At 52.2% G+C, this 26,950-nt stretch overlaps 12 protein-coding genes across 12 annotated transcripts; 3 read left to right on the top strand and 9 right to left on the bottom strand.

Annotated features, from left to right (window-relative positions):
• Positions 1-320: 320 nt before the first annotated feature.
• Positions 321-5,375, top strand: RHO25_003843 (uncharacterized protein; the record flags this gene model as incomplete). Its single annotated transcript, XM_023599319.2, has 2 exons — positions 321-882; positions 946-5,375. The coding sequence occupies 2 exons, from the start codon at positions 321-323 to the stop codon at positions 5,373-5,375; spliced, it is 4,992 nt and encodes a 1,663-aa protein (XP_023455850.1).
• Positions 5,376-7,010: 1,635 nt separating this feature from the next.
• Positions 7,011-7,798, bottom strand: RHO25_003844 (uncharacterized protein; the record flags this gene model as incomplete). The annotated part of the gene is made up of 4 exons (XM_023599320.2): positions 7,011-7,098; positions 7,149-7,537; positions 7,594-7,672; positions 7,725-7,798. The coding sequence occupies 4 exons, from the start codon at positions 7,796-7,798 to the stop codon at positions 7,011-7,013; spliced, it is 630 nt and encodes a 209-aa protein (XP_023456182.1).
• A 704-nt stretch (positions 7,799-8,502) lies between these two features.
• RHO25_003845 (uncharacterized protein) lies at positions 8,503-9,643 on the bottom strand (the record flags this gene model as incomplete). The annotated part of the gene is made up of 4 exons (XM_023599321.1): positions 8,503-8,954; positions 9,008-9,392; positions 9,443-9,521; positions 9,570-9,643. The coding sequence occupies 4 exons, from the start codon at positions 9,641-9,643 to the stop codon at positions 8,503-8,505; spliced, it is 990 nt and encodes a 329-aa protein (XP_023456183.1).
• A 768-nt stretch (positions 9,644-10,411) lies between these two features.
• RHO25_003846 (uncharacterized protein) lies at positions 10,412-11,126 on the bottom strand (the record flags this gene model as incomplete). The annotated part of the gene is made up of 3 exons (XM_065602450.1): positions 10,412-10,861; positions 10,912-10,990; positions 11,044-11,126. The coding sequence occupies 3 exons, from the start codon at positions 11,124-11,126 to the stop codon at positions 10,412-10,414; spliced, it is 612 nt and encodes a 203-aa protein (XP_065458522.1).
• Positions 11,127-11,458: 332 nt separating this feature from the next.
• On the bottom strand, positions 11,459-13,182 carry RHO25_003847 (uncharacterized protein; the record flags this gene model as incomplete). Its single annotated transcript, XM_065602451.1, has 3 exons — positions 11,459-11,498; positions 11,553-12,560; positions 12,617-13,182. The coding sequence occupies 3 exons, from the start codon at positions 13,180-13,182 to the stop codon at positions 11,459-11,461; spliced, it is 1,614 nt and encodes a 537-aa protein (XP_065458523.1).
• Positions 13,183-14,272: 1,090 nt separating this feature from the next.
• Positions 14,273-15,888, top strand: RHO25_003848 (uncharacterized protein; the record flags this gene model as incomplete). Its single annotated transcript, XM_023599324.2, has 2 exons — positions 14,273-14,331; positions 14,385-15,888. 2 exons carry the CDS (start codon positions 14,273-14,275, stop codon positions 15,886-15,888), a joined length of 1,563 nt encoding a protein of 520 aa, XP_023455848.2.
• Positions 15,889-17,682: 1,794 nt separating this feature from the next.
• Positions 17,683-18,407, bottom strand: RHO25_003849 (uncharacterized protein; the record flags this gene model as incomplete). Its single annotated transcript, XM_065602452.1, has 2 exons — positions 17,683-18,277; positions 18,325-18,407. 2 exons carry the CDS (start codon positions 18,405-18,407, stop codon positions 17,683-17,685), a joined length of 678 nt encoding a protein of 225 aa, XP_065458524.1.
• Positions 18,408-18,600: 193 nt separating this feature from the next.
• On the bottom strand, positions 18,601-20,353 carry RHO25_003850 (uncharacterized protein; the record flags this gene model as incomplete). Its single annotated transcript, XM_023599326.2, has 2 exons — positions 18,601-20,192; positions 20,263-20,353. 2 exons carry the CDS (start codon positions 20,351-20,353, stop codon positions 18,601-18,603), a joined length of 1,683 nt encoding a protein of 560 aa, XP_023456187.1.
• Positions 20,354-21,018: 665 nt separating this feature from the next.
• On the top strand, positions 21,019-23,013 carry RHO25_003851 (uncharacterized protein; the record flags this gene model as incomplete). Its single annotated transcript, XM_023599327.2, has 2 exons — positions 21,019-21,048; positions 21,103-23,013. 2 exons carry the CDS (start codon positions 21,019-21,021, stop codon positions 23,011-23,013), a joined length of 1,941 nt encoding a protein of 646 aa, XP_023456188.1.
• Positions 23,014-23,379: 366 nt separating this feature from the next.
• RHO25_003852 (uncharacterized protein) lies at positions 23,380-23,761 on the bottom strand (the record flags this gene model as incomplete). The annotated part of the gene is made up of 2 exons (XM_065602453.1): positions 23,380-23,488; positions 23,544-23,761. The coding sequence occupies 2 exons, from the start codon at positions 23,759-23,761 to the stop codon at positions 23,380-23,382; spliced, it is 327 nt and encodes a 108-aa protein (XP_065458525.1).
• A 1,255-nt stretch (positions 23,762-25,016) lies between these two features.
• RHO25_003853 (uncharacterized protein) lies at positions 25,017-25,487 on the bottom strand (the record flags this gene model as incomplete). The annotated part of the gene is made up of 2 exons (XM_023599328.1): positions 25,017-25,206; positions 25,273-25,487. The coding sequence occupies 2 exons, from the start codon at positions 25,485-25,487 to the stop codon at positions 25,017-25,019; spliced, it is 405 nt and encodes a 134-aa protein (XP_023455400.1).
• A 709-nt stretch (positions 25,488-26,196) lies between these two features.
• Positions 26,197-26,683, bottom strand: RHO25_003854 (uncharacterized protein; the record flags this gene model as incomplete). The annotated part of the gene is made up of 2 exons (XM_023599329.1): positions 26,197-26,413; positions 26,466-26,683. The coding sequence occupies 2 exons, from the start codon at positions 26,681-26,683 to the stop codon at positions 26,197-26,199; spliced, it is 435 nt and encodes a 144-aa protein (XP_023455399.1).
• Positions 26,684-26,950: the final 267 nt, after the last annotated feature.

The following is a 26,950-nucleotide window of genomic DNA, read 5'->3' on the forward strand; positions in this document are numbered from 1 at the left end:
CGTGATAGTAGTGCTGATATCAAATATGTTCGATCCGTCCAGCCAAAATTTCACATGGAAGCAAGCTCGGACCACGAAGCGAAAGCTTAATTGAGCCTCATGGCCCGTGTCAATGTTGTGGCTGCAGGATGACGCCGCATTTTTCGGTGGTGGGGCAGGCGCAATTGCGGGAGTGCGTTCATGAACGAGTGAAAAGCAAGGCAGATATACGCGTTCGCACCAGCTCTGTCTCGCCCATCGTTCTTCCCTGCTCGGTGCGTCGCTAGTGCCGCTGTCTCTGGCAATTGGGTTGGTAGTCGCCAGCCAGTAGGAAGCCTCCAATGGCTCCCTCGTCGTTTGCTGGAGACCAGCAGCAGCAGCAGCAATCTCAGCCTCCGTCTTCCTCTCTCTCCCGCACGACATCTCGCGAGAGCACCAAGTCGCATTCTTCGGGCCATATCTTATCTGCATCGCACGCCTCTAACGCCAATCGCAAAGGTCGACATGCAGATCTAGATATCGCCGCCGATCACTCGAACCGCGCCAGTATTTCTATGCCACCGCCCGCTACCCCAAAGCCTAATACTCTTCGGTACCAAGCTGCCAGTCGACGCTCGTCCCGCCAGGACGCACCAACCTTGGCCACGCCCACGACATATGTGCACCCCGCCGACGCCATGTCTTCTCAGCAGGACGGAGCTGCTCCCGCCCCCGAGGACGTCCACGCGACGCTCGACGCCCTTCGCAAGGCAACCCAGTCCGACTCCGGCATTCCCAGTGCCATTCGCCGAACCGAGCCCGATTTAGAGAGCAATAGAATGTCTTTCTCCTCCTTCTACGGGCCAGGGAGAAGTGCTGTCACGAGCGGTCCGAGCTCGTTGGGAGGAGGATCGGATCAAGATGGTAGACACCTCTCCAATGTGCTTGAAGCCATTGTAGATGCTGACGATGACGGTGATGCTGCAGCAAGGCAAGACGCCGCTACAACGGCCACACAGAATCTCTCGGTTACTACCCAGAGTCAGAACGGAGCACTGTCGCCCAGTCTTAATGGCTCATTGCGTGAGCCACCACAGAACACCAGCTCCGCTCCCTCGGGCAACTCCTCTGGCTCGCCCGTCAACCCTCCTTCCTCTCCCGCTCATGTCCAGGCGTCGCGCCAAGGTAGAACCATCGCACCGAATCGAGGGCGCACGCCTGCTGCTTCTCGTAGAGTGTCGGGCAGCATCAATGGCAGCGCACCGCCGAGCGTTTCACATTCAACAGAACGACCCAACGAGGCTCCGAAGATTGGCACGATTGGTATTTGCGCACTGGATTCGAAAGCAAGAAGCAAGCCTTCTAGAAACATTCTCAACCGATTGGTCGGCAAAGACACTGACTTTGAGGTCATCATCTTCGGAGACAAAGTCATATTAGACGAAAACGTTGAGAATTGGCCTGTGTGCGACTTTTTGATATCCTTCTTCAGTGACGGGTTCCCGTTGGAAAAGGCGATCGCTTATGCCAAGCTACGACGACCGTTCTGCGTGAACGACCTTCCAATGCAGACGGTACTCTGGGACCGCCGAATGTGTTTGCGAATATTGGACAAATTGGGTGTGCCAACGCCGGAGCGCATAGAAGTAAACCGGGACGGAGGTCCTGTTGCATTGACCGCTGACATTGCGGCACGAATGAAGCACCTCACGGGAGTTGAGCTCATAGGGTCAGACGATGGCAGAGGTGGTGGACAACCACCGCCGGACGACGTTCACATGGAGGATGATGATGACACCTTGGTTGTAGATGGGCACAGGCTGAAGAAGCCATTTGTCGAGAAGCCAACCAGCGGAGAAGATCACAACATCAACATCTACTACCCCAAATCGCAGGGTGGTGGAGGTCGGCGATTGTTCAGAAAAGTCAACAACAAGTCGAGTGAGAAGGACGACTCGCTCACTATCCCACGCGCCGTCACCGAACCAGAGTCGTCTTACATCTACGAACAATTCCTTAAAGTGGAAAATGCCGAAGATGTCAAGGCATATACAGTCGGTACCGAATTCTGCCACGCGGAAACTCGCAAGTCTCCCGTGGTTGACGGCGTGGTCAAGCGGAATCCGAACGGAAAGGAGATCCGCTATGTGACCAAGCTCAACAAGGAGGAACAAATTATGGCTGCAAAGATCGCTTCAGGATTTGGGCAAAGAGTGTGTGGGTTTGATCTGCTACGCGTTGATGACAAAAGCTACGTTATCGACGTCAATGGCTGGAGCTTTGTCAAGGACAACAACGATTACTACGACAAGTGCGCCAAGATCCTGAAGGACATGTTCATTCGCGAGAAAATCAAATGGCAAGGAAGAGCAACTCCAAGCGACATCGACGAAGGCGAGCAAAAAGACGGCCTCATTCCTACATCAATGCCAGATTACATGTCGCGAAAGCCTAACACAACGAGCAGCAAAGACTTACCTAATAGTACCGGCCATCGTGGAGTGCTCAGTCATGTTTTGAGAAGCCGTAGTATCTCTCAGCTTCGAGAGAGTGTGCATCATGCCGCGCAGCACGTTGGTCACCCTCATGCGGCTAAGAGCCCAAGTGGAAAGTCCAGTCCGATCACCTCTCCGCCGACTTTGGAGCGCAAGGGCTCTTTCAGCAAGCGCAGTGCAACTGTGCCTAATGCGAACCCAGAGATGCTACCTCCACCGGCAGTAGGCTCCCTGGACCTGCCCAAGGACATCCCACCTGAGCGGCCCACGTCTGCTGGCTTAGATTCCATTATACACTCTGAGGCACCTTCACATGCACCGGCACCTGCCATCAAGAGCCAGTGGAAGCTCAAGGGCATGGTTGCCGTCATACGGCATGCAGATCGTACGCCAAAGCAGAAGTTCAAGTTTACATTCCACACGAAACCGTTCGTTGATCTCCTCAAGGGACATCAGGAAGAAGTTCTGCTCGTTGGCGAGGCAGCTCTCCACAGTGTTCAGCAAGCTGTTCGCCAAGCAATGGCCGAAGGCGTAGAGGATATGAACAAGCTTCGCACTCTCGCCAACGCTTTAGCCAAGAAGGGCGCGTGGCCAGGCACTAAGGTTCAGATCAAGCCGATGTTCAAGAAGCCCAAGGAAGGCAAAGAAGACAAGACCAAGAAAGAGAAAGATCCATTGCGGCAAAGCATACCGATGGTCGAGGACCCTGCTCAGATAGACCAGACTGTCACCCGAACCAAGTCAAAAGAGATGCCTAACTGGGACGATCCGGCCGGGCCTGCTGGGCTTCGCGCGCAGCATCGAAGCGACTCGGTGGGTGAGATTACAATGTCCCGAGCGGCAGCCGCTGATCAAAATCTTGTGTTGGACAAATTGCAGTTGGTTATGAAGTGGGGTGGCGAGCCGACACATTCGGCACGGTATCAGGCGACTGATCTGGGAGAAAACATGCGTGCCGACCTGACTCTCATGAATCGCCGAGTTCTCGAGGACGTTTCAATCTTCACATCATCCGAGAGACGCGTCACTACCAGTGCATCGATATTCGCCAGAGCTTTCTTGGGCCAGGAGGATGTTGATGAGGACCAGATTCATGTTCGCAAAGATTTGTTGGACGATTCCAATGCAGCCAAAGATGAAATGGACAGGGTCAAGAAGAAGCTCAAAGGTCTGTTGCGAAAGGGCGAAAAGGCACCTGAGCAGTTCGCGTGGCCCAAGGATGGGACACCCGAGCCTTACGTTGTCGTGCGTCAAGTGGTCGATCTCATGAAGTTCCATCGCAGAGTGATGAGGAGCAACTTTGCCAAGCTGCAGAACTCCGAAGCTGTCTCTAGTCTGGAGAAGATTCAAAAGAGCCCGGCACACGCCAACCAATGCAGAGAGCTCACAAGCCCGATCACCGAGACAGCTACCTCGAAAGTGCCATGGGAGAATGCGACAGATGCGAAGGCATCCACGATCCAGACTAGATGGTGTACAGGCGAAGATGCAGAACTCTTCAAAGAGCGATGGGAGAAGCTGTTCAACGAATTTACGGATGCTGAAAAGGTTGATCCTAGCAAGGTCAGCGAACTTTACGACACCATGAAATTCGATGCGTTGCACAATCGTCAGTTCCTGGAATGGGTGTTCACCCCGAGCAAGGCCATACTCGCTGAGGCGATCGAAATTGGATCGCCCACTTTGAAGAGGACCGAGAGCGATCAGGCCCGAGATGAGTTCGAGCATACACATGAGGGGCAAGCTCCATCTGCGTCAAACGGGCCCAGCGGAACCAGTAGCGACCTACCCGCCATGGACAATTTGCAATTGCCACCACCAAAGAGGAGCGACACCGCAAGTACAAATGCCTCCAACATGGAGAGCAGCGTGCAAAGTCTATCACGGCAGGGCAAGGATGGTGAGGTGAAAGATGAGCCCAAGCCAAGCCTTTCCCAACGACTCGGCTTCAGACGTCGGAGTGCTGACCTGCAGACCGTGGCCAAGAGTCTCGCAGCACCTCCAGTCCAGACGCAAGCCGCACACGCAGACGATCCTTCCGCGTCATACTTCAACCTTTTTACGGGAGGGATGCCGGGAAACCAGTCAAAGGTCAAGCATGATGTCCGCCTGGAGAAACTCAATGAGATGTACAAGCTTTCGAAGATTCTCTTCGACTTCATTGGTCCTCAGGAGTATGGTATCACAGACAGTGAGAAGTTGGAGATCGGTCTTCTCACATCGTTGCCACTTCTCAAAGAGATCGTTAAGGATCTGGAAGAGGTGCAGGCTTCCGACGACTGCAAATCCTTCATCTACTTCACTAAAGAGTCGCACATCTACACCTTGCTGAATTGCATCCTCGAAGGCGGTGTGCAGACCAAAATCGCGCGGAATGCCATCCCGGAGCTTGACTATCTGAGCCAAATCTGCTTCGAGTTGTACGAATCGGAGAATCCTGATGCTTGTGCACACAATGCTGCCAATCCTGATGAGCCTCAACAGAATCCCTTCAATTACAGCATTCGCATCACCATATCTCCAGGTTGCCATACTTTCGATCCTCTGGATGTGCAGCTGGATAGCAAGCATTGCATTGGATGCGCGCCTCGTCGCTCCCTTACTAACCATGGCGAATGGCGCACCGTACTGGAGACCCTCAGAGAGAAGTTCGATACCGTCAAGTTGCCGAAGAGTTTTACAGCTGTCAACCTATCAGAGCGGCACCCACAAGAGTTCTCTAAGAGTGCTGTAAATGGTGATGGCTTACTGACTTCGCCGACCGATGTGGCCACGAATGGTACTGTACCCGATGATGCTGGTCAGGAGCTTGGTGGCGCCGAAGAGCAATTTGTGACGCCCGCGGAAGAGTTTGGCGAGGCGGAAGCGCAACAACAGCAGACTGCATCGGATGCGCTGAATCCCATGACTCCGGCTCATTAGGACGAGATCGAGGGAAAAAACATGCAAGATCACCCCGTCATATCCGACGGAACCAACAACGAGCCTCGTGACATTGAAGATCTGGACCCAATGACTCCCCTGCGTCGCTACCCAACGGCACCCAGAAGGCCTCCTCAAGGAACCCGTCGACCCCGCGGCATGTCCCACGACATCCACTACGGTGGTCGGCGATATCTCCCTGCCATCCCGGAACAAGCTTCTCCAGCTCCGGGACAGCCTGCAGCTAATTCGGACATCGGAGCTGCTGAGGAGGATCGTCCACCGCCATATGTGCGTGAAAGCGCCAGTCATCAGGTCCATAGCTTCGGCAATGTGACCAGAACAACGCCCTGCGATGAGGATCAGTGCTGTTATTGTGCTTATTGTCCTGCGATGTGTTTGGATTGTTTGAAGTGTTGCTGGCCGATGTAAGATGGTTTGTGTGGCTGCATAGGCGGGCTTTTTGAGGTTGAGGCGGATTGTGTTGCATTGTATTGCTTTGCACTGGAGAGGCTATTGTCTTCGACGAGCGGTCGTTGCTGGGTGGATATTTTGGACCTCAGGACTTAGAGCATTGTTTGAGATGCATTGGAGGTCGTCGTTGACATTGGGAGGTTGGCATCGAGCGTTTTGTCATTGCTTGCTACACATGTGCATTCGTTCGCATTGGGAAGGCGATCGTCGTCTCGTTCTAGATACACATACACATACACATATATCGTATTGCATTACAGTGCAGCGGGAAGGGTCAAAATGATCTGGTTCTTTGTCCGTCATCGACCCATAGACCAGACGTACGTGCGTAGATACATCCGTGGTAAGCTTTGGGAATGAAAATTGAGAGTAGACGAGATATGGAACCATCATAAGGTGAGTGAGAGGGAGGTCTTTTGTTCTGTACTGTATTGCATTGAAGTTTTTCCGATCCTGGATAGTCAGTCGATGGGTATGCGGACCCGAGTGTGAGCAAGGGGAAGAAGAGGGCGTGGTATGTGACCATGTCCTTTGGCTGCTAAGATCCGTTTTCTTTGCGAGCTAGTTGTGCTGCGCCTTTGAGACCTTCTCATGGTTCGAGCAGCGGCTTCGTTGCTCTTGAAGTGGATAGCGTGTCTACCGCCGTGTCGTTTCTAGTGGTCGTTGGTCTAGTCGTTGAAGCTGCTCGTAGTCTGCCAGTTGCAACAGTCCTGGTGTAGGCCATCTTTGCTCATTTTGCACGTGATGTTCAGCCTGTTCGATATGGAAGAGCACATTGGAGCAAGCTGAGAGATTGCCTTCTTTTGTATTCAGTGTCCCTTTCTGCAAGCACCTCTGGGCTCCAGGTTACCCTCTTTGGCGCAGACCAGACAAGGCTGCGGCAACTCAAGTTGCTTGGAGCGACAGAAAATTCTCACTTCGGATGCGATACACCTGTCTGTTCGCTTGTATGTTCCCCGGCAGAATGTGGTACCGTCGCAAGTATCTACCGCCTCTGCCCATTCGCTTGGAAACTTCAGAAGTGCCGCGAGTATGTTCTGCAACGACTGGTCCATGGACCGTGTCAGTGGCCACAATGGTGTCTTTTTCAGCCTCGCCATGAAGTTACGAAGTCGAGTTGAAAAGTAGGCGCAGCCCTCATCACAAGCACCGATGAGATCTTCACTTCCGGCGCACTCCTCGTCGATCACTTCCTCGAATTTCGAAATCAGTTCTTTCCTCAATTGCTGGCGCGACTCGCTGAGTATTTCTGCTCATATTCGTCAGTCACAGTTCTTCATCTTGGGATGGCTCAATAACTTGCCAATAGTGCGTTGCAATGTCTCAGGGATGTAGTCTGGTGGCGTCAATTTGAACTCAGGTTCGGTGTTGGCGACAAGAGCGCATCCGTATTTGGTGAAGCTTTTGGAGAACTCCATGAGGTACGCGATGATGAACAAATTCAGGATGTTGCGGTCAAGGCATTTGGATTTAGCAAGCCGCATCCAATCTTTCATGGCATAGGACATGGCCGCGCGGCAGTCGTACTTGTCCACCAATAGGGCCACCTGTAGCAAGGAGTCGACACTGGGGATGGAACACGTGGACGTCTTCATGTGCATGACTTCACAGATAGCCAGCATTGCTCCAGGACAATCTTCTGGAAGGGGTAAGTCGAGTCGAGTGCCAGAAGCCAATGTAGCACCTTCCTATCTTGAGTTTAGCGGAGTGTTGACATCGGTCAGGATGCTTCTATGTCTCTTACTTTGAAATGTGGCCCGAGCATCGCTTTGAACACAGGGGATCCAAAGCTGAGGAAAACAGAAGAGACGAGTATATGAGTGCTGTAAGGATAACGTTAGCCAACGGCAATCTGACCAGTATTCGGTCGCTAACCAGTTTCCTTTCTCTTCGCTGCCAAAGATGAGCCGGACATCGCCATCAGGGGCGACTTCGTGGACTTCCGCCATTTTCGCTGTAGTGATGCCGAAGAAAGAGAGGGACGCGAGCGAGACGTTCTGCTCGATCAGTTTGTTTGTGTGACTGCCTGTATGTCCATTCTTCCGGATTCCGCGCTAAGAATTAGTTCGCCTTGGCTTGCATGTGAAGGCTTCAAGTTTCACGTTCAGTTCTACTGCTTTCACTCTTTCGCTTGGGTGCTCGGATGCCCTTCGAAGTACAAGAAGGTCACAGTCAGGTGAAGGAAGGGGCGGCAGACGCGGACTGGGAGTGCGTTGAGATTGCTTGATAGGAAAGTACTCTTGGTTCTGTCCCGTTTGTCATTCTCGTCTATCCTTGAGCTGTGTTAGGTATGCTTCTGGAGTGGTGAACTTCTTACTCTGCCAGAGCTACCATGGATTCTCTCAACATTACCTCAGCATGGGATCGCGGGAGTATCATACTTTGTCGCGTACTAAAGGGAGACTTGACAGTGGACAAAGAAAAGGAGGTTGCAGGATGCTTTGCAGAATAGAAGAGTTTGCTTTTGTGCACAGCTAGATATACTTGTACTTTTTGGTTGTTCTACTCGCTGAGCTGATAGCGAGCTCGACATCGTGTTCATGTTGCCGCTGATCGCCTGAACTTCGAGTGTTCCACGCGCTTTTTCGCGTCTGGTGGCATACGTCTTGATCAGTACCTTTCACCAATCTTCCCGAATCGCAAAAGTGCTTATTCAATTGCAGTGTCCCTTCTCGCAGATTCCCCTGGCCTGCATGTGGCCTTCTTTGACACAAACCAAACAAGGCTTGATTGCCTCATGCTTGATCGAGCTTGCAATATGCTTCATATGGGTTAGAACGCCCTGATCCTTCTTCATGCAGTGTTTTCTGCAGTATGAGCCGCAGACCACTTGAGACTCGGACCATCCGGTCGGGAAGGAGGAGAGTCCCTCGCACATTTGGTGCAGAGTTTGCTTTGTGAAGGAAGTGATTGGCCACAAGTCGCTCTCGAACAATTTCCCCATGAATTTGTTGCTTCGATCTGAAACGTAGAAGCAGCCGCAGAGATTACAGTTCTGATAATGAGTATTGGTGAACGCGAAACCTGTGCATTCCTGCTTGATAATGGTGCCGACTTGGCTTGCTGTGTGTTCCTTTACGCGTTCAATATGTGCTTGGAGGGCAGCTACAAGATGAATGTCAGCGGACGCGCATTGAGTGTAAGATGATCGAACGTACTGATGGCTTTTTTGAGCATCCTATCGATTCCCAGAACGTCGTCGGCCACAGAGAGGGATTTGTTGTGCAGTACAACATCGTGTCCCAGTCGGTAGAAGTCCGCAGCCGAGTCCAGAACATAGGCCGAAATGAATAGATTCAATCGGTCCGTGTCAGACTCGTGAAGTTGCGTGCCCTGCATCCAGACCATGATCTGATACGCGAGCGCGGACTTGCAATCGTATTTGTGGACCACGATCGCGAGCTTCAGGAACGCCTCGGAAGTCTGCACTCCAGGTGCTACGGGTCGCATGTGCATGATTTGACAAATGGTCAACATGCTTGCTGCGTCATCATCGGGCAGTGGTAGGTCGAGCCGCGCGCCGGTCGCCAAAGTGTGGCCTTCCTATTTGAAGGTCAGCAATGCTCCAGCGGCGTTTCATGTAGCATGGGTACCTTGAACTTGGCACCCAACATCGCCTTGAAGACAGGAGAACCGTGCCTCAGAACAGCCGAGCAGACAATGATGTGCGTCCTGCACTTCCGTCAGCCTCGAGTGCATCTCGCCTCCTGTTGTACATACGCATCGCCTGTCTCCTCGCTGCCGCAGATGAGCTTCACGTCGCCCTCCGATGAGATTTCGTGGATGGCCGCCATGTCCACGAAGTTGTGATCGAAAGGTTGGTAGACAGGGTTGATAGGAACGAAATTGAGCTGTTTGCATTGCTTGCTTGAGCGCTGCTACTCGCGAAACACGCTAAGCACCCCTGTCGCCTTGGCTTGCATGTGAAAGCTCTAGCCATCACAGCTCGCTTCACTTTCAACGCTTCTCGCACAAAATGCGCTCACGGTCTCAATTATGTGAGCTCATTGTTACTACTCGCTGTCACGCGTACGTCCATCTGGACAAAGTCTCGCTAGCACTCCTCGATCCGTCTAAATGAAGCAGCACCAACCTTGAGCTCATCTTCGGTACCGAACCTCAGTGACCTTTCTTGCAGCCGCGCAAATCCTGAACATTGGCAGATCTGACACATTCAAGACACAGTTCGATGCGTGCATGTTGAATTTTGTCGGACAAAGCTCCAAGCTCAGTGGCTAGAGTCTTCTCATCAGGCATACGGAGCCCGCAACACTGCTTGCCTCCCCATCCACTGCAGAGAGATGCTGATCCAATCCAGTCTGGGCTGAGGTCCTGGAGGGCGTCGATCAAGCGGAAAATGTCATGCTTTAGGATTGTGCTCAGCGGCCAGACGGCAGATGTAAAAAGCCACTTTCCGAATGCCTTCGCTCGATCGACGCGGTAAGTGCAGGCGTGACGGCACTCATGAGTGGAATCTGAGGTGACATTCATTTCGAACTCTTGCTTGATGAGCTTTTCCACAATACGCACCACCTCGGCGATCCACGATCTCCGTTGCGCGGTCAGCGCTTCTTTGGCTTAGAATCAGCGAATTGTCCTTTGGGAAGTTCCTCAATGTACGTACCTGCCACATACTCGAGCGAGGCTGCACATTCGCCTGCTGCGGAGAGTACAATAGCACCTTCTGCTCTGTAAAGCAGTCTCCTTCCGTACATTTGGAAGTGCGTAGGCAGCTTCATGTAGAAACAGGCGGCGAAAAGCTTCACACTGGTGTCATGATCCTTGGTCCTGTCGTATGCTTTCTGCACCCAGATACGGTAGAACACTCTGAGTGCGCCACAGCAGTCATACTTGTCCGCCAGGAGTGCGAGCTGAAGTGTGTGATCTGCAGTCTGCTCTTCGTGCTCGATATCATGCAAGTGAAGCAGTTTGCACAGCGTCAACAAAGCCGCTGAGTCGTCTTCCGGAAGTGGTATCTCGACGCTTGAAGTTTTGGCAAGTGTGGTTCCTTCCTGCGAGGTGTCAGTAAAACGCTTCGGTAGCCCAATCGACCGCTGCGTACCTTGAGCTTCGAATTCAGCATAGCTTTGAATACCGTGGAGCCGAGACTGAGGACTGCGGACGAGACGATAATCTTGAGCCTGCTTCTCGTCAGCTGTGTCACATGTGAGACATCTGCTGGAGGCGCACGCACTGTCTGTCGCCTTTGCCCTGACCACCACAGATCAAAGCGACATTGCCGTCTGGCGCAACGTTCACCACACCGACGGCAGTCATCCTGAATAGTGCAATTTGCAGCTTGACAGGATTGTGGTAGTCGAGGGCGGCAGTGGAAGCCAAGTATCTGATCGTCGTTGTCGAATGTGCCTGCGCCACTGCAGCGGTGCCCGTCGCCGTTGCAAGCTTTGCTAATGTAAAGTGAAGTTGCGGAAGTCGCAACGCCCAGCGATGCAGGGGTGACGAAATGGCCAACAAAGTCGGCCCACCGTTCCTCATTCGTACTTGTATAGATTTGACATACGAGTTGAAGTCAAATACACCGTGTCGCAAATTATGGTCTTTTGATGCTCCTGGCAGTCGCAGGTTCTCGAATTCGTCCTGGGTCTCCTTTATCTTGTTGAGGCCTTCTCATCAACATCCGCTGCGCCGCTGCGAGGAGAAATCAGTCCACCTTCAATGTACGTAAAATCTGGTGAGACTCACCGTTCCGCGGAGATTTTCGCAATCGCGCTGTCCATCTCATGGCCAACATCATGTCCGGGCAACTCGTATATTTCGCCATTCTCTACTAAGTGGGCGCCGTCACAGCCTTCGAGCTCGAGTTTTCCTCCAAAACTGGCCTCCTTCTCAGCCATTGCAGGTGGGGATGACATCTCGTGTACATTGTTGGACATCAACTCCACGCCAACAGGTGATTCGGCCTTGCCATCCAATTCTGCAATGTGAGTACGGCTCGCCTCATCTTGCTGCCTTCTACGCCTGCTGTGTCGTCGAAGAAAGTAGCCTCCGCCGAATACCAACAAGGCCAGCAGCACCACACCGATTACGATACCGGAGGTCGCACCTGCAGTGACTTCGCTTGATTTGTCCTTTCGAGACGAGACTGGATGAATCGCCACGATATCGCTGGAAACCCCGGGTCTGTGTAAGGATTGTCCAAGCGTGAAGTTCTGTCGCTCCCAATCGACAATAAGATAGGCTTCTTGGAGAAACGTACGACCAAGCACAAGTTGAGTGTCATTCGCTGCTCTCCTGATTGGAAAATATGTTGTGTTCGTGGTAGACCACGGCTGGCCTATTTGCTGATCAAAAGCTGCGTATGGGAGCACGATAGCCGTGGTTTTGTTGATCATCGACGGTGCTGCTATCATGAAGGTAAACTCTGGTGCATAGTTGAGCAGAGTCTCATGCATGGTAGCGTTTACAAAGTACAATTCAGTGCCATTGTCATAATGCAAGCCAAGCGCGTCAGACAGGACGTCACATATTGTGCCAGGAAGCCAGATCTGTGCGACCGTAGAGTCTATCGAGACATTTAGCCCAGAGGTGTCAATCATTGGTGACACAGCTCCTTGAGGAGTGTTCGTGACTACTAAGCTCTTGAGTCGTACTGTGAGTGACCTTGCTCCTGCAAATATCGTTGGAAAGGTAATATTGCTAGGCTCGAAAGCTGCCTGATCATAGCCTCCTAGAACGACGCTGCCCGGCGCACTGCCTGTGCAAATTGTTAGCTTTCGTGCTCAATACTGCGTTCTGTGTTGTCTGACTTGCGGTAGGCTGCACCAGCGTAGAATCCATACGAGGCCGCAGGAGAGAGGCCAATCTCCTTAGCTGACTCTAACAGTGTGGTTGCATTATTCGGTAAATTGGAGAAGGTTCCAGGCTGTATTCCAAGACCAAACATCCCGAGCCAGAAGTTGTAGCTAGATATGCCGCCAACAATTTGACTACCAAATGTCGAAGTGTTGGCAGGTGAGTTTAGCGAGATATTATCCAAGCCGTACAAAGCGGCGTCGCCAGAATCAGGAAACAGATCATCGTATCCACTGAGTCCATAGATCCCAATCTGTTTCCAGCTACTCGATTCGTTGAATTGGAAACCACTACTCTGTACGCCATTGAAGCTTTGCACTCCTCTGGAGCTCGCACATCCCGCAATCGAGGCGTTACAGCCTTCCGGGACTGGTACCCAAATTTCACTGCTGGTCGTTGAGGGAAGAACGCTAAAGCCCTGTGGTGGTGTGCCGACGTTCAGCTGATAGGTGGACCAGTTGCCATCGTTGCCTCCCCATCCGGAAGATTGCAGGATTAGAGGTGAAGTAGAATGCGGCATGGTCCTGGTCACCATGAAAGACCAGCCTGTATATTGTGACCGCCACCTCAAGATCTCCTCAACACGAGAACAGATGATTTGAACGTGAGAGACATGGTCAAATCTGACTTGACGCTCGGTAGCACCAGAATGGTGATCATTTTCATGCTCAGGGAAGTCGGGACCAGTTTGAGCACGAGGGCTTGCAGAGCTTATGTTCTGCGGACGTTTCCGCAGCGTGGGGTTTGTGTTGGAACACTTGCTTCTTCGGTCAAGGGCGCGAAAGGCGGGCTGGGCATCCCATGTCTCAAGTGCGTGAATTCCCAGCATCCCCATGCTCGTGAGACATGCGGCCCTAATCAACAAACTCTTGCGGGCATCTCGATCGCACCATCTGACACCTTCGAAGCAGAATTCTATGCTTTCACATCTCTGAGAAATCAATAGCGATATCCTGCACACCAAATAGGTGATGCACGATCTGTGTTCGCATGTGTCTTTGTACATCCAGGCGTCAACTAATAGTTTACTGAAGTGAAGAATCGTTAGCAGATTCGGTTAGGGTTTCCCCAAAATAACGATAGGTGCTGCGCGTGTGTGGTGAACCTTTCGGTCAATCCTGGTGTCAGGAAGGGCTGTCGTTCATCAAGCGAGGCTGGTCTCAGCTCTCAGCTCTACTTTAAAATACGCGCAGTTCTGCTTCTTTTGCTTTTAGTCGCGTTTGTGCGATATTCGTTCATTCTTGTGCTGTGGAGCGCGAGCGGTCTCGTTGCTTCACTGTGGGCTTCCGGCACGAGCAGAATATCAATCATCCAGCCGATCGTCGACTGCTTCCAAGTTTGGTTCTGGATGCGAGCAACGTTAGCACCTCGCAAGAGCAATCATGCACGCTCCGCTCCTCCCTTCGAGTAACTCAAGTTGCACGCGGCCCGCAGTGACGTGCGCTTCGTGTCTACTTGGGGCTTCCACCAAAACTCTAACCTTTCCGTATAACATCACACAGACAGTCGATGTCACGATCATACCATGCGTGACAGGCCTTCCCAATGGCACCAATGTCACGTATGGGTATGAGACAATCGCTCCACCGGGTCTGCCAACTCATTCCGGCATGCCGACGGTATTTGAAGACAACTCGACCACGATCTGGGTCACTGACGGCGCGACATTGTAAGTCCAGATTCACGGGTAAAGCCTCGCTCTTGTGACTGACTTGAGAGCAGGACGTATCCAACAACTTACGCTTCTTTTGAGAACTTCAGCGGTGTTGCCGCGCCAACTCCAGCCCCTACAGCATGCGTTCAGGCAAAAGATGTCCATCCTATCTTCTTACCAGCTACCACCGACCCAGCATCACTAATATACACTCCAACGGCTGGCACGAATGCGATCAAAGAGCTCCACTTTGGCCACCTGCCGACTCCACTGCTTGCGTATCTTGATAGTCTATCGACAGTCGTCCAACAGCTTGGAGGCAACAGGCCAGGGACCTGCTCATCAACGAGGACAAGCGCTTCATCCGCTTGTAAAACTCCACGGCCCTCCATGCAAAACTTCACGATCCCGGCCAACTTCTCAGAAACAGGGCCACCTCCAGAGAGCCCAGGTCCCATGCTAGGGGCACCAGGTCCTCCAGCTATTCAGAAAATTCCTGCGGTGGTATTGAGACGCACAGCTGGACCAGTCAAGTTCACGCCATACACGGCCCCAGATGCAACGCAGCCCAAGGCCGAAGCTGCTCACCATTCTGAAATGGGAAACCATAATCAGGGTGGCGACAACCACAACGGTGATGGAAGCAGCAGCGAGCAATCGAAACACCCCGATCAGCAACAAGCAGACAGTCAATCGCCTGTCAACCCGAATCCTGAGACGAATCCTGAGATCTCTAGCAACAAAATCTCGTCGGACGGTCAGCTTCACAATGTCAACGGCGGCTCCTCCTCGTCTGGGGGCATGTCGCCTCCATCAGAAGATGTCAGCGGCAGCACATCGTACTCTCCGGGGACAGAAGGCGCAGTTACTTCACCAGGAGGCAGTGACGCTCTCAAACCAGGAGGCACCGAATCTCAAAAATCAGAAGACACCGCATCCCACAAATCAGGAGCCTCAGAAAGCGACGACTATCTTCAATCTGGAGACTCCGGAAGCAACAGACATGCCTCGTCAGAGGCTTCTGGATCTGGTCACGAATCTGGCGCATCATCATCTTCGAACTCTCAGCCTGGACGAATAGAGAATTTACAGGTTGCACAAGAAGGCTCACCTGGTGAAAATGTTTCTCCTACAACATCAGGCAACACGAATGCCGCTTCGGATGGGTCAAGCGACGTTCCACCAGTGTTATCTGGGCAAGGCCCCCACGGCGTTAGCGGTCCTGATCGCTATTCGGCATCGTCACTTGCGCCAAGTGACAACGATCAGTCCGTGGCATCCTCTGCACACAAGGATACTGCGAACTTTGGCTTACCCGGTTCAAGCCCTTTGGCATCTGGAACCTATCCGGCAGCAGAGTCGTCTAGTGGCGAATCATCTGCTTTGAATGCCTCGAACGAGAGTGATACTACAAATAGTGGAAAGTCTCCTGCCGTTAGCTCTCCTGCTACGGCTGGTGAGCCCACAGGCAATTCCAGCTCAACGACCACGAATGTCTCTGCTGCTAGCCGAAGAGGTATATCCGCTGTGGGGGTTATCGTGATCATTGCCGCAATTGCTGCCGCTGCATAGAATTCTACAGAATATAATCAAGCCACAAGTCTTCCACTTCGTCGGTCTCCGTCTTGGGCTGCCATCGACCTACGACTGCGTAATATTCTAATGACATTCGCATATCTGTGGGAAGTCGACAGTTTCTTAGCCGCCATGAAGTCTTGCCGTACGCTCAGCGATGCGCGCAAAGACTCATGCTTAGCTCGCCCGTCGATTTTTCTCTGCTTCCGTTCACCACGGACTGTCTGCTGACCTGATTCCCTGGCCATCTCAGACCTTGGAAGCTTGGCAAGTAGATCTAGACTCCAAACAGCCCAAAACGTCGACTTATTGCAGCCTCCGAAGATATACCAAGGATCCGGCAAAACAGGCTATACCGGCAGCACACAGTAGAGATTCTCCTAGCCTGACCGTTAGAAGGCTGTGCATATAAGTCATATCGTAACGAGGTGCGCGGTCATACCTGTTGCGAACTGAAGACAAGCTTCGAGATCTTTTGAACGACCAACACCAAATCTGACCACCATGCTGTACAAGACAATCCTTCTGACTTCCTTCTACGCCGGCCATGTGTATAGCCAGCTTAGCCAGGTTAGCTCTCGACATTTCCAACCTAAAGAAAATGCTTGCTGAACGATCAAAAGACTGAGGGCGTATGCGATCCCTTCCGCAACGTATGCGATGCCCCTGGTGGCATTCGAGTGAATTGCGATGTAGTAAGCAGACACATTAGCTTTCTCTCAGGGAATTGCTTTCACTAAATTATTTCACAGACTCGCCGATGTGCTAATGTAGGCGAGCGCTGCTTTTTCGGGTTTGGTGAAGATGAATTCGGCAGACTTACCGCATCCTGTTGTGTTCCGCTCCCGGAGGACCCGGCGGAAGTTGGAGCGGCTCCGCCTACTTGTACGGATGCGTAGGATCTGGGCGCAATAGAGGGGATCTGCATGTCGGATACGATGTTGCGGCTGGCTCTGGAGACTGTTATGAAAGTGACTTGCTGTTCTCTATGCTGGCCTGGCGAGGTTGCGCATGTTTCCGAGGGCGCAAGTGGTTGCTGCGTAGTTATAGAGTGAATGACAGCAGTGATGGCTTGATGGAAGGACATTGGGGTGCCCTGACAAATCTTGTGGCGGGCATGGGGTATGCAAGATCTTCTGTTACCTAGCGGCCCTTTTCGACCGTATCTTACCTATATCACTCCGCCCGTTCAAGACAATCCGCCCGTCTTTATGTGTGGTTGATGTCTTCTTCGTGTCACTCTTGCGGTTCTGGCCTCTCACTGTGCTCATTATATCTTCTCCTGATGCAATATTCACAGATCAATCGCATTTCCTTCTTCGTCCCAGCATCTGTGCGGTTCGATCTCGACACCACAGAGGCATGCAAGGCAGGATACATCGTACCTGTCATCGAGATGCCTCGCTAACGAACGGATTTCTTTGACCAGCTTGGATGTGCTCACCATTTGCATGCCTTTGCAATCAATACCTTTTCGTCCTGAGCACGGCTTGAGCTGACTTAGATGCTCGAGACTGAAATTCTTCAGTTTGGAGCCAATCTCACGAGCAGATTGCATTAACAGCTCGTCTACTGGCAAGAGTTTGAGCTCAAAAAGATGGCGAACAAATGCAGGGCCTCGGTTACTGACGTAGGAGCAGCCATTTGGGCACACGCTTGTAGATTTCGTTTCACTTTTGACCTTTTCTTTGAGTGCGCATAAGATCTTGTGCACTTTGTCAACGCGGTGTTCCAGGACGTCGTCTACTTCCTCATCAGTATGGGTCCAAGCACTGCATTATGAACTGTCGACTAACCACACTCGTCTTCGAGGAGCTGTTGGCTGAGCAGAGATGCTCGAGACATCGTTGACGGCACCAGTTCTAGGATAGACCGGCAGGCGCTGCTGAGGTACTTCATGCTTGTACCGTTTTCGTGCAGCCGAGAGGCGATGTGAAGGAGGCTCTTCAGTCTCGCATCGTCATATGGCAGGTCCAGCGCTGTCTTTGCTGCGTTCTCAAGGGTCCAGCAGATTTGGCTGCAGACTGTGTACTTTGCACGCCCAGAGATCTCGTAGGTTCCAACGACGTCCAGCATTGCCGACATCCCCGTCAGAGAGAAGTCTTGACGCCAGTAGAATTCGCGGTGCATGGCCCAACACAGATTCACCCACACTGCCGGTTGGCATGTCGCAACGCTTATTTCCAGCTCTTCAACGCAACGTGGTGAGCTCTGCAATTTCGTGCGCAGATCGACGGTCTCGCTTGGATATGGCAGCAGACGAGCGTGACGGATACTCTGCTGTATGTCCTCGTCGTAGGAATTGGCTGTCATGCGTTTCTGTAGCGTCTCTTGGAAGATCGGAAATGCCAGTGCCATGACAATGGGGCATATGAAGACTCGGATGCTGAAAATGTTTAGCTGCCAAACTCCTGAAGTTTTCATTTGGCACACCTGTGGCCGGTGAGTTCGTTCTCACACGAGAGCACAAATTGACTGTCCGGCACGATCTGAACGTCGCCATCTTCGGAGGCCATGTCCGCGATCTCGCTGTTGGTCGAAGTCGATGTGCTGTGCAGCTTACTTTGTCCGTCGAAGCTTTGAGAAGCACTCGAGCTCTGCTCCAGCGGTCTGTGCGCGCGTCACATCGAGCAAACATACACGCGAAGACGCGCCGCGCAGAGCCTTCGATTTGACTGACGACACGGTTTGCACCGAGCATTTGTCGCTCTACCTGTACCTCGAACTTCTTCTCCCAGGCGAACTGACTTCTTCCAGATCCCTCTCTCGCCTTCCTCTCGACATAGAAGGCATGCGACTCCCATCTCTCTGGCGCTCCTCGACTCTCTCTTCAAACACGACCCTCTCCCGCGGACTTCTCACAGGCGATATCGCCCGACTGCCTCCCCCTCTCGGACTCCTCGCAGGTGATATCACGCGACTGCCAGTCCTTCTCGAACTCTTCCTCCTCCCCTGCTTCACCGCGCTCGGCCGCATAACATACTCTTCCGTCTCACGATCATATCCAAGAATTTCTGTCTCCAACTGCCAAAGTGGTGCTTCAGGCAAGACTTTCACAAAGCCATCTGCAGGTCGATCTCGTGCTTTCCAAAAGATATTAGGGCGCTTTGCAGCGCCATCCTCGGGCGACTCAATTACGAGCTTCCAATCTTGCATTGCTCTGCAGTCGTAATCTCCTCTGTCGTTCAGTCCTGGTCCTCGCAACTTGTATCTCGCGCGCACAGAAGGATGAATGTATTCGTGGGTCTCCATAAGGGGGTCGTCTGTCTGACGACCATTTGTTGGATCAACAGCAGTATAGCGTCCAGGCGTTCTGATTTTGCTTCCGCCAAGCGCATAGACTCCTTCCATGCCACTGAAGATTTTTCCAAAGCTCCACCTTCGCGATTTTTGATCAGTTTTCTCGTAGTAGTCCTCCACATCCTCGTACTGTTCGTGTACGTAATCGAGATCGAAGTCTAGGAAAGGTTGGCACTGTGCCATCATCCAGGCCAAGCTGATAGTGGCGATCTGCTGATCATCATAGCCTCCGCCGACATTGCTATGCGCTCCCGGAAACCATACTTGGCGCAATACAGTGGTGTTGTCTTCGAACTTCTCCCATAACGTCGGCGGGAAGGCGAATCGTCTTTCGTCCAGTGCCAAGGCCTGGAAAGCATACTCGATATGGTTGCCAAGAGATGTATCGTAGAATGACAACTCTTTCATCGTAGCAGATTGCAGACCCAGCCGAGTAAGCCATCCTATCTTTGGCGTTCCTAGACTTCCTACGGTATCCCACACGCCTATTACTCGAACGGGGACTTCGGGATTCGTCAAGCGCCGCCGGGCCAATTCCTCCCTGTACTCCGGACTTGAAGCAGGCGGCTTGTTGGGAAATGGGAGATCTGGGTGCTTCGGCACGTAGTCCGGATCATGTTGGTGTTGGGTATCCCGGAAAATCTCAGCAAGATAAGGCAAGCCATCCTTTGTCAGCACTCCCACGTCGCCAATAAGACCTGCTATGCTGCGGGCACTGAATGCGCCTCGAGAAAACCCAAAGATAAAAATCTCATCTCCAGGCTGGTAGTTATTGGCGATGAAAGTATACCCTTCGCGGACAATCTGTGCTAGACCTTCACCAGAAATGCCAAGAAGCTTATTCGTGATACCGCCACCTGCCCCAACTCCCCAATGGTAATATACAATCTGCTGTATACCATCCGAGCTGACGGGTTTGATAGCTCTGGAGATGCGGGTGATGTTGCTGGGGATAGCGAGACTGTTCTTGAGGCTGTCGCTACTAGAGTTCAACCATGTCCCTGCAGCATGCTCGTCAGCTTCCTTCAAGTCCTTGTGTCACCTCGGATCCCAAAAAACTTGATGACCGACCGTCTTCGCATAATACAATCCTCTTCCCTGGTCGGATATCGCGCACGCGACTTAATGCGCGAGAGTTGCTTCGCCGCTGCTCACTCGCCATTGGCTCAGCCGCCGACGGTCTCGATAAGTTGGCCAGCTAACGCCACGATCAAGCTCCAGTTGCGGTTGTTGTCTCGTCGCATGGTATGTCTGTCTTACAATGCACAAGTGTCTGCTACAGTCTTGCGTCGGGTCGCGATGTATTGATTTTTTTCCCCGGAACGATGATCAGGTTGGGCAGCAGTCGTAAATTCAGCCACAAATTGACAGGTGGCTGGGACGGGCTGCTAAGCAACGTTACCAAATTGCGAGTCGACAACGAGTGGCTCACTCGTGTCAAGAAGAGCCTGAGGCCGGTCTATGCAAGGCGCTTAAGGTCTTCTTGAAACTGTTCGTTTTTCCACATGACGACGCCTGGCCTTGGACCTGCACAAGTGGCCCGCCCGGTTACTCGCAATGCCAAGACGGATAAAAGTTGACATCGTCGGATAGTCGGAGAGCGCGTTGGACTCCAGCTTTGTCGCGTACTTCTGGATTGCCAGCAACTTGCCCTTGAGTGACTATCAGCCACCTGCCATTTGGGCCCATCTGAATACCGTTTCGGCGTCGCGTACGGACTGCGATCTGAACGCGCACTAACAACTCCGCCCAGACGCCGTGAGGCTGCAACTATCCACCATACAGTAAACCTATAGCACCCACGACCGCGATTAGGCACTGCCCAGCATGCCGCCTTTTCGCGATGATCAGATCTTTGTATGTTGTTGAGCAGCCACAGTCTGTTGCAATGGCACTAACACCGCGTCTCAGATCATCGCGCCGGGCTCGCAAACCACGCTGGCGCAATTAGGCCTGCCCGAATCTTTCACACCAGCACGATACCGACTTCGATCGCGAATGTTTCCTGGCGAGCAAAAGGGAGAATACGAGCCGATCAAGATTCGGAAGAAGGAGAAGGTTGTATCATCAACTGAGAATGGCACCGAAAACGGCACGACAAATGGCGAAACGAAGACAGACGAGGCCGAGTGGGAAGAGGATCGCATATCAGAGGAGGGTGCAGTATGGCCCATTCAGAACGGCAGCATTGTGGACTGGCCCTGTTTCTATGCGCTGCTGGAGCATGTCTACAATACCGTCAACCCGCCTTTTCACACGCCCATCCTTCTGATAGCAGAACCGTGCTGGACTCACAAGGAGTACGAAAAGGTCGCGCAATTCGTCTTTGAGAAGTTCAAGACGCCTGCTCTGGCTATGATGGATTCTGCGGTGGCCACGACGTATGCTTACGGTATTCCAACTGCCACAGTGGTAGATGTGGGTCTGAACAAGGCAGATGTCAGCTGTGTGGTCGATTTCGTGCTCCAGGATGTCGGGCGTGGAATCGCTGTTCCGGATTGCGGAGGAAATGCAATGACGGATCGCTTGGTGGAGCTTCTGGCAGGGAGAAAAGGCTTCAATCGAGACGTCTGCGAACAGTTGAAGCGAAGTCCGATCTGCGAGATTCTGGGAGCAGATGTGGAACTGCCAGATGCGGAAGCTGGAGCTGAAAATCCTGCGGCCGCGGCGTCAACAGGCGCTGGTGGTGCTGCGCCTGGGCAGCGGAAACAGTCAATAGCGGGCGAACTTCCACTAGGGCCGGGACCTGGCACTCAAGTCGGTGAGGAGAAGAAACTTGAGGATGAAGAAGGTGTACTGGATGTCGCAAGCATTGTCACGAGCGGCAATATGGCCGAATACTTGGCACAAAAAGAACGTGAGAAGCAGGAGAAAGCGGCAGCCAAGCAGCGAAAGCCGAGTGAAGGGCAAGCACAACAGCAACAGAACAAGCCTGCGAGGTTACCCAACTCTAAGCGAGCGCGAAACACTTTCGTCTATGAAGACTTTGCGCTTCACGATGCGATGAAGAAGGCAGGCAAGAGCGCACAGGAGCTGGTAGACATGCAGACTGCGCTAGACGGATCAAGCAAGAAACAAAAGACACCAGAGCCACAATCGGCAACGTCGGATAAGCCTGCAGATGCCTCGTTCGAACAGCAAGACGGTACGACGGAGAATGCGCCTACTGGAGGACTTCGACGGGAGATCGAGGTTGGAGCCGAGCGCTTTCAAGCAGCGACAGGCGGTATCCTCGAACGACTTGCCGATGCCATCCATCGAACAATACTGTCATGTGGCGAGATCGGGAAGCGTAGCGAGCTGTGGGACTCCCTCATTATCCTCGGCAATGGAGCGAAGGTACGAGGCTTTAAGGAGGCCTTGGTCGCAACGCTGCAAGCCAAGTACATCATCTCGCCTTCATCAGCAACAATTTTCACATCAGAGCTACCCTCAAATTTCTCGACACCGATCGCCACGGGCGCGAATACACCACAACCCGGCCAGCAGCCTCAGCATGGTGGAGTCAACCCTCTCCTGCATGCTGCCTTGACAGCACAGAATCCACAACTTCATCCCTCGCAATCCATGGGCCACTCACCTGTACCGCACGGAATGCATTCAAGTGGGCACGGGCAGACGCCGACCAGCATCAAGATCGCCAAGATCCCTGAATACTTTCCTGAGTGGAAGGAGGTCGGGTATGAGGAAGCGACTTTCCTTGGTGCACAAGTTGCGGGCAAGCTGCTGTTCATTGTCGATGGAGGGTCGAGCAAGGGGTATATGACGAGGACGGATTATAACGATCAAGGACCGAGCGGGATACACGATGTACGAATGTGAGAGGGCGATGATGAGAATCCTACAGTGCGATAGGCACTGCCAAAAGTAAGAGGTGGTACTTTTTCTTGCATGCGGAGACGAATGCTGCAAGCTATGAAAGAATAGAGAAAAAGAACTTTTGCAGGCTCGATTCGTGACTGGCTTGCGAGCGCCAATGTCGAAGACTGCCGACCGCTTGCGTTTCTCATTGCCTGTTCTTACGACAACCCGCCGCCGCCCGTGCCTTCAGTCGCATGTGCTCCGTCGCACAGCGCCATCTCCTTATTGCACCTCAAGCGCTTAAGACCTCTCACATTACGACGCACGACTCGCCCTTCTTGCTGCTCTTCTTCTTGTTTCCGCCCTTCCACCCACCGTTCATTTCCGTCAACGCTCCCTTCTTCTCGACCATGACATAATCCTCTTCGTCGGACTCCTCCACAGGATCTTCCCCTTTGTGCCAGCCAGCGACACGTAGTACTTCATAATGTTGAGTCTGAAATCATTCGAGTCAGCTAAGAACCAAGACAGAAGGACTAGATACAACTTACTCTCTCCTGCCAGCTCTCGACAGGCGTTGGTCAACCTCAGACTCCCTCAAGACCTCACCGCACTGCATGCAGTCGACCTTGAAGACTCGAGTCTCGTGAAGCGTCTCGAGGGCATGTCTGTCGAAGCACGCGGCACAGATCTCGTTGCTGTGGTCGGCGCAGCCTCCGCGGAAGTGGTGTGGTGGCGCGAAGGTGTTGCACTGCTTGCAGATCGCCATGTTTGGCGATGACGTGTTTGACCCTTTGTTGTAAGTTTTGAGTATTGGGTATATGATGTCTGCTCGTGAGGGGGAGCGTGCTTTTGTAGCAAAGAAGAAGGTGAAGGAGTAGACGGAAAATTCAGACTAGCGCAACGCACGGACCTCGAGTGAATGGAAGTGGATTCGACATGTGCTGTGAGAATCAGATGTACACATGAGTACAGTGTCGCTGTTGAGATATACAGGCAAGAAGCATGATATATTGGTTGTAGAACTTCCCTATCGCTTCCGTGCTCGCAACATTCTTATGCAGTTGAAGGTTAGCAAACACCGGAATCATAGTAATCAAAGAAAGGTCTTGATTGGCAATCTTGAAAGGACTCCTGGCGCGCTACGGTTCTTAATTCCCTTTTGTCTCTCTGGAAGAAACCAGTTGCGGTCATGCTTAGTGTCTTCATTTCGCATGCCTCAGTGCTTAAGGCGAAGGCCGAGTTGCCCGCTCGAAACGATATACCAAGCCTTGTAGCCAAGCGATTAACCAGCTCCCTTTCTCATTTGAATTGAAGCTTGCCGCGCTACGGCCTGACTTTTCTTTCGTCTCTAAAGAGACCAGTTGCGGCCATGCTTAGTGTTCCGATGCCGCATGCCTCAGTGCTGAAGGCGAAGGCCGAGTTGCCTGCCCGAAACAATATACCAAGCCTGGTGATCAAGCCATGAACCAACTGTACCTCCTCTGCACTGGATATCTGTCACATCGCGCAGCATGCCTTACTCCGCTTCTTCTCGCTGCAGTCGCGGCCGTCCATGTCCAACAGTGCGTATTCCTTCTTCACCATGACAAAGTCCTCAGTCAGATCCTCCAAGGTCTTTTCAGCCCCAGGTGGCGGCCACTTCTTCGTTGGATGACTCCTCAGCCTCTCGCAGCAGGCTCTTCTTCAGCTCTTCATACCTAATACCATATCAGCGGTATCTCCAACTCGATGAGATTCCATCGCATTGCTACAGCCCGATACACGTCTCTACTTATGGCAGTTGGTGGTTCTTATTATGCTCATACGCTCATGGCCAACGTTTAATGACCTGCTACAGAGTTCTCTCCTATCGAACTCTGCTGGAAGTGCCCATCTGCGGCCATGATATGGCCATATGTACTGCTGCAATTTTTCATGTTTCATACCTCATGATGAAGGCCGTGCTACTCATTCGAAGATCCCAAGTACCCTTCAGCACCCCGATTATGCTTCTCGTACTTCTTGTTCCCTCACATTACGCATCATGCCTTGCTGTGCTTCTTGCCACCCTGAGTGCCGTCGTTCATCTCCGTAGGTGGATCCTCCTTCTCAACCACACCAAATTGCTCCTCGCCAGATTCCTCCACAGACTCCTCCTTCTTGGTGGCAGTCACTCCTTTCTCAGCTTGCTCGGCGGCTTCTTGCAGAATGCTCTGTTTTAGATCCCAGTACCTGGAAGCTTGTTAGCAGTTGTGACAGACTTGCAGATATCGATCGCCTCGATTCGACTCGACTTACTCTCGATAGGCTCCGTGTGACATGCCGTACACGATCTCGGTGTCACTGAGGGTACTGCCACATTTGCATGTAATTTTAGTGGCTCGAGTTCGCTCGACTGTATCCAGCACATGCTTGTCGAAGCAGCTGTGGCAGAGTTCGCTGGCGTGCTTTGCACAGATTCCGATGTAGACTATACGTGTTGGGTTCCGGCGACAGACTTTGCACTGACTCATGGCTGCGATCCGATTGTTAATGAAGCTGTCTTGGAAATTGGTGCAGTTGATAGAGTTGATGAAGTTAATGGAGTTGATGTAGTTGATGGTAAATTTGGTGACGAATAATATGACACTGTTGTGACTAAGAAGAAAGTGAAGAGAGAATACGTACACGCGCGGGATGAAATCCTCACTTAGCGCGACGCACGTGCCCCTGGGAAGAAGGGAACATACTGAGTATAGAAACACAGATGTGAGTATAGTGTCTGCAGTACAACTGTGGCCCGTAAGCGATGCTGTGAAGACATATATCTCTACCTTCGCCGCTTGCTGCATTGTTTGAACCCTGAGCCTCAGCAAACAACGATCTTGCTGGTAAGGTATAGCATTTCTTCGCAGCATTTCGTTGATTGCTGTACAATTTCATACATCTAACCCTTGTCTCTCGCGACCATACAGCGACGGTGGGTTCTACGAGCAGAGAAAAGGAGCTGCGAACTTCTGGAATACCGCATTTAGATCTTGAAGCCATGGACGGCTAGAACGGCGGACACTGTGCTTCCATTGAACGCCAAATCTAGGCTGGTATAACATCTCTTGTGTACTGCTAGAGAACGGTAGGCGTGGCAGCACTTTATCGCCATTGCAGACACGTCGCTCTCCCTCTCCCGGAACCAATCTTCCTTTGTTTGTCGCTCCTGAACGTGCCCTAATCTCTTGATGCCTCTCACATCACCACACAAGCCTGACCGTCTCTGACTTTCTGTCCGCCATTCTCGTCGCGATAGCCGAATTCCATGACATCGCACCTGTCCACAACCACAAAATCCTCCAGCTCCTGGTCCTGCGCAACAGCAACCTCGATTGACTTCTGCTGTTCCTTTTCAAGTTTCCGCTGTTGCTTCATTCGCTCTACTCCCAGAAAGTATTTCGCAATCACGTAGCTGTGGAAAAGTCAGTAGCAGTCTTGGACCGGGCAAATTTGACTCGACCTACTCTGAAGAGACTTTTGCCGACATGCGGTTTTCGAACTCCACATTGCTGAGCTTTTCGCCGCATTGTGTGCAGATAACGGCCGAGACTCGAGGCTTGCCCATCTTCTCAAGAGCCAGCTTGTCGTAGCACTTAATGCAAACTTCGTTCTCGTGGGTTGCACACCTGCCCCGAAAGCAGTGTGGTGGAGCGTATGTGTTGCATTCTTTGCAAACCGTCATCGCTGCGAAGTATCTGCGGCTGAAACTGATGATGGAAATGCCGTTTGTTCCGTGACGGCTTTTTGAAGGTGATGAACAGGAGTTGTGTAGCTTTGGAGCCAGGGAGAGTACAAAGGCGAAAACTCGGACTAGCGTAGTGCACGGACCAGAAGTGAACAGAGCGCGCTTGGGCAAAGCTTGACAAGAAGGCAGGACAATTGGAGTATAGCGAAATAAGTGTGAATATAATCTTTACCATACGAATTCGCATGTCGTGGACACCGTGAA

Source organism: Cercospora beticola, chromosome 2 (assembly GCF_033473495.1).
Source record: "Cercospora beticola chromosome 2, complete sequence".
NCBI lineage: Eukaryota > Fungi > Ascomycota > Dothideomycetes > Mycosphaerellales > Mycosphaerellaceae > Cercospora > Cercospora beticola.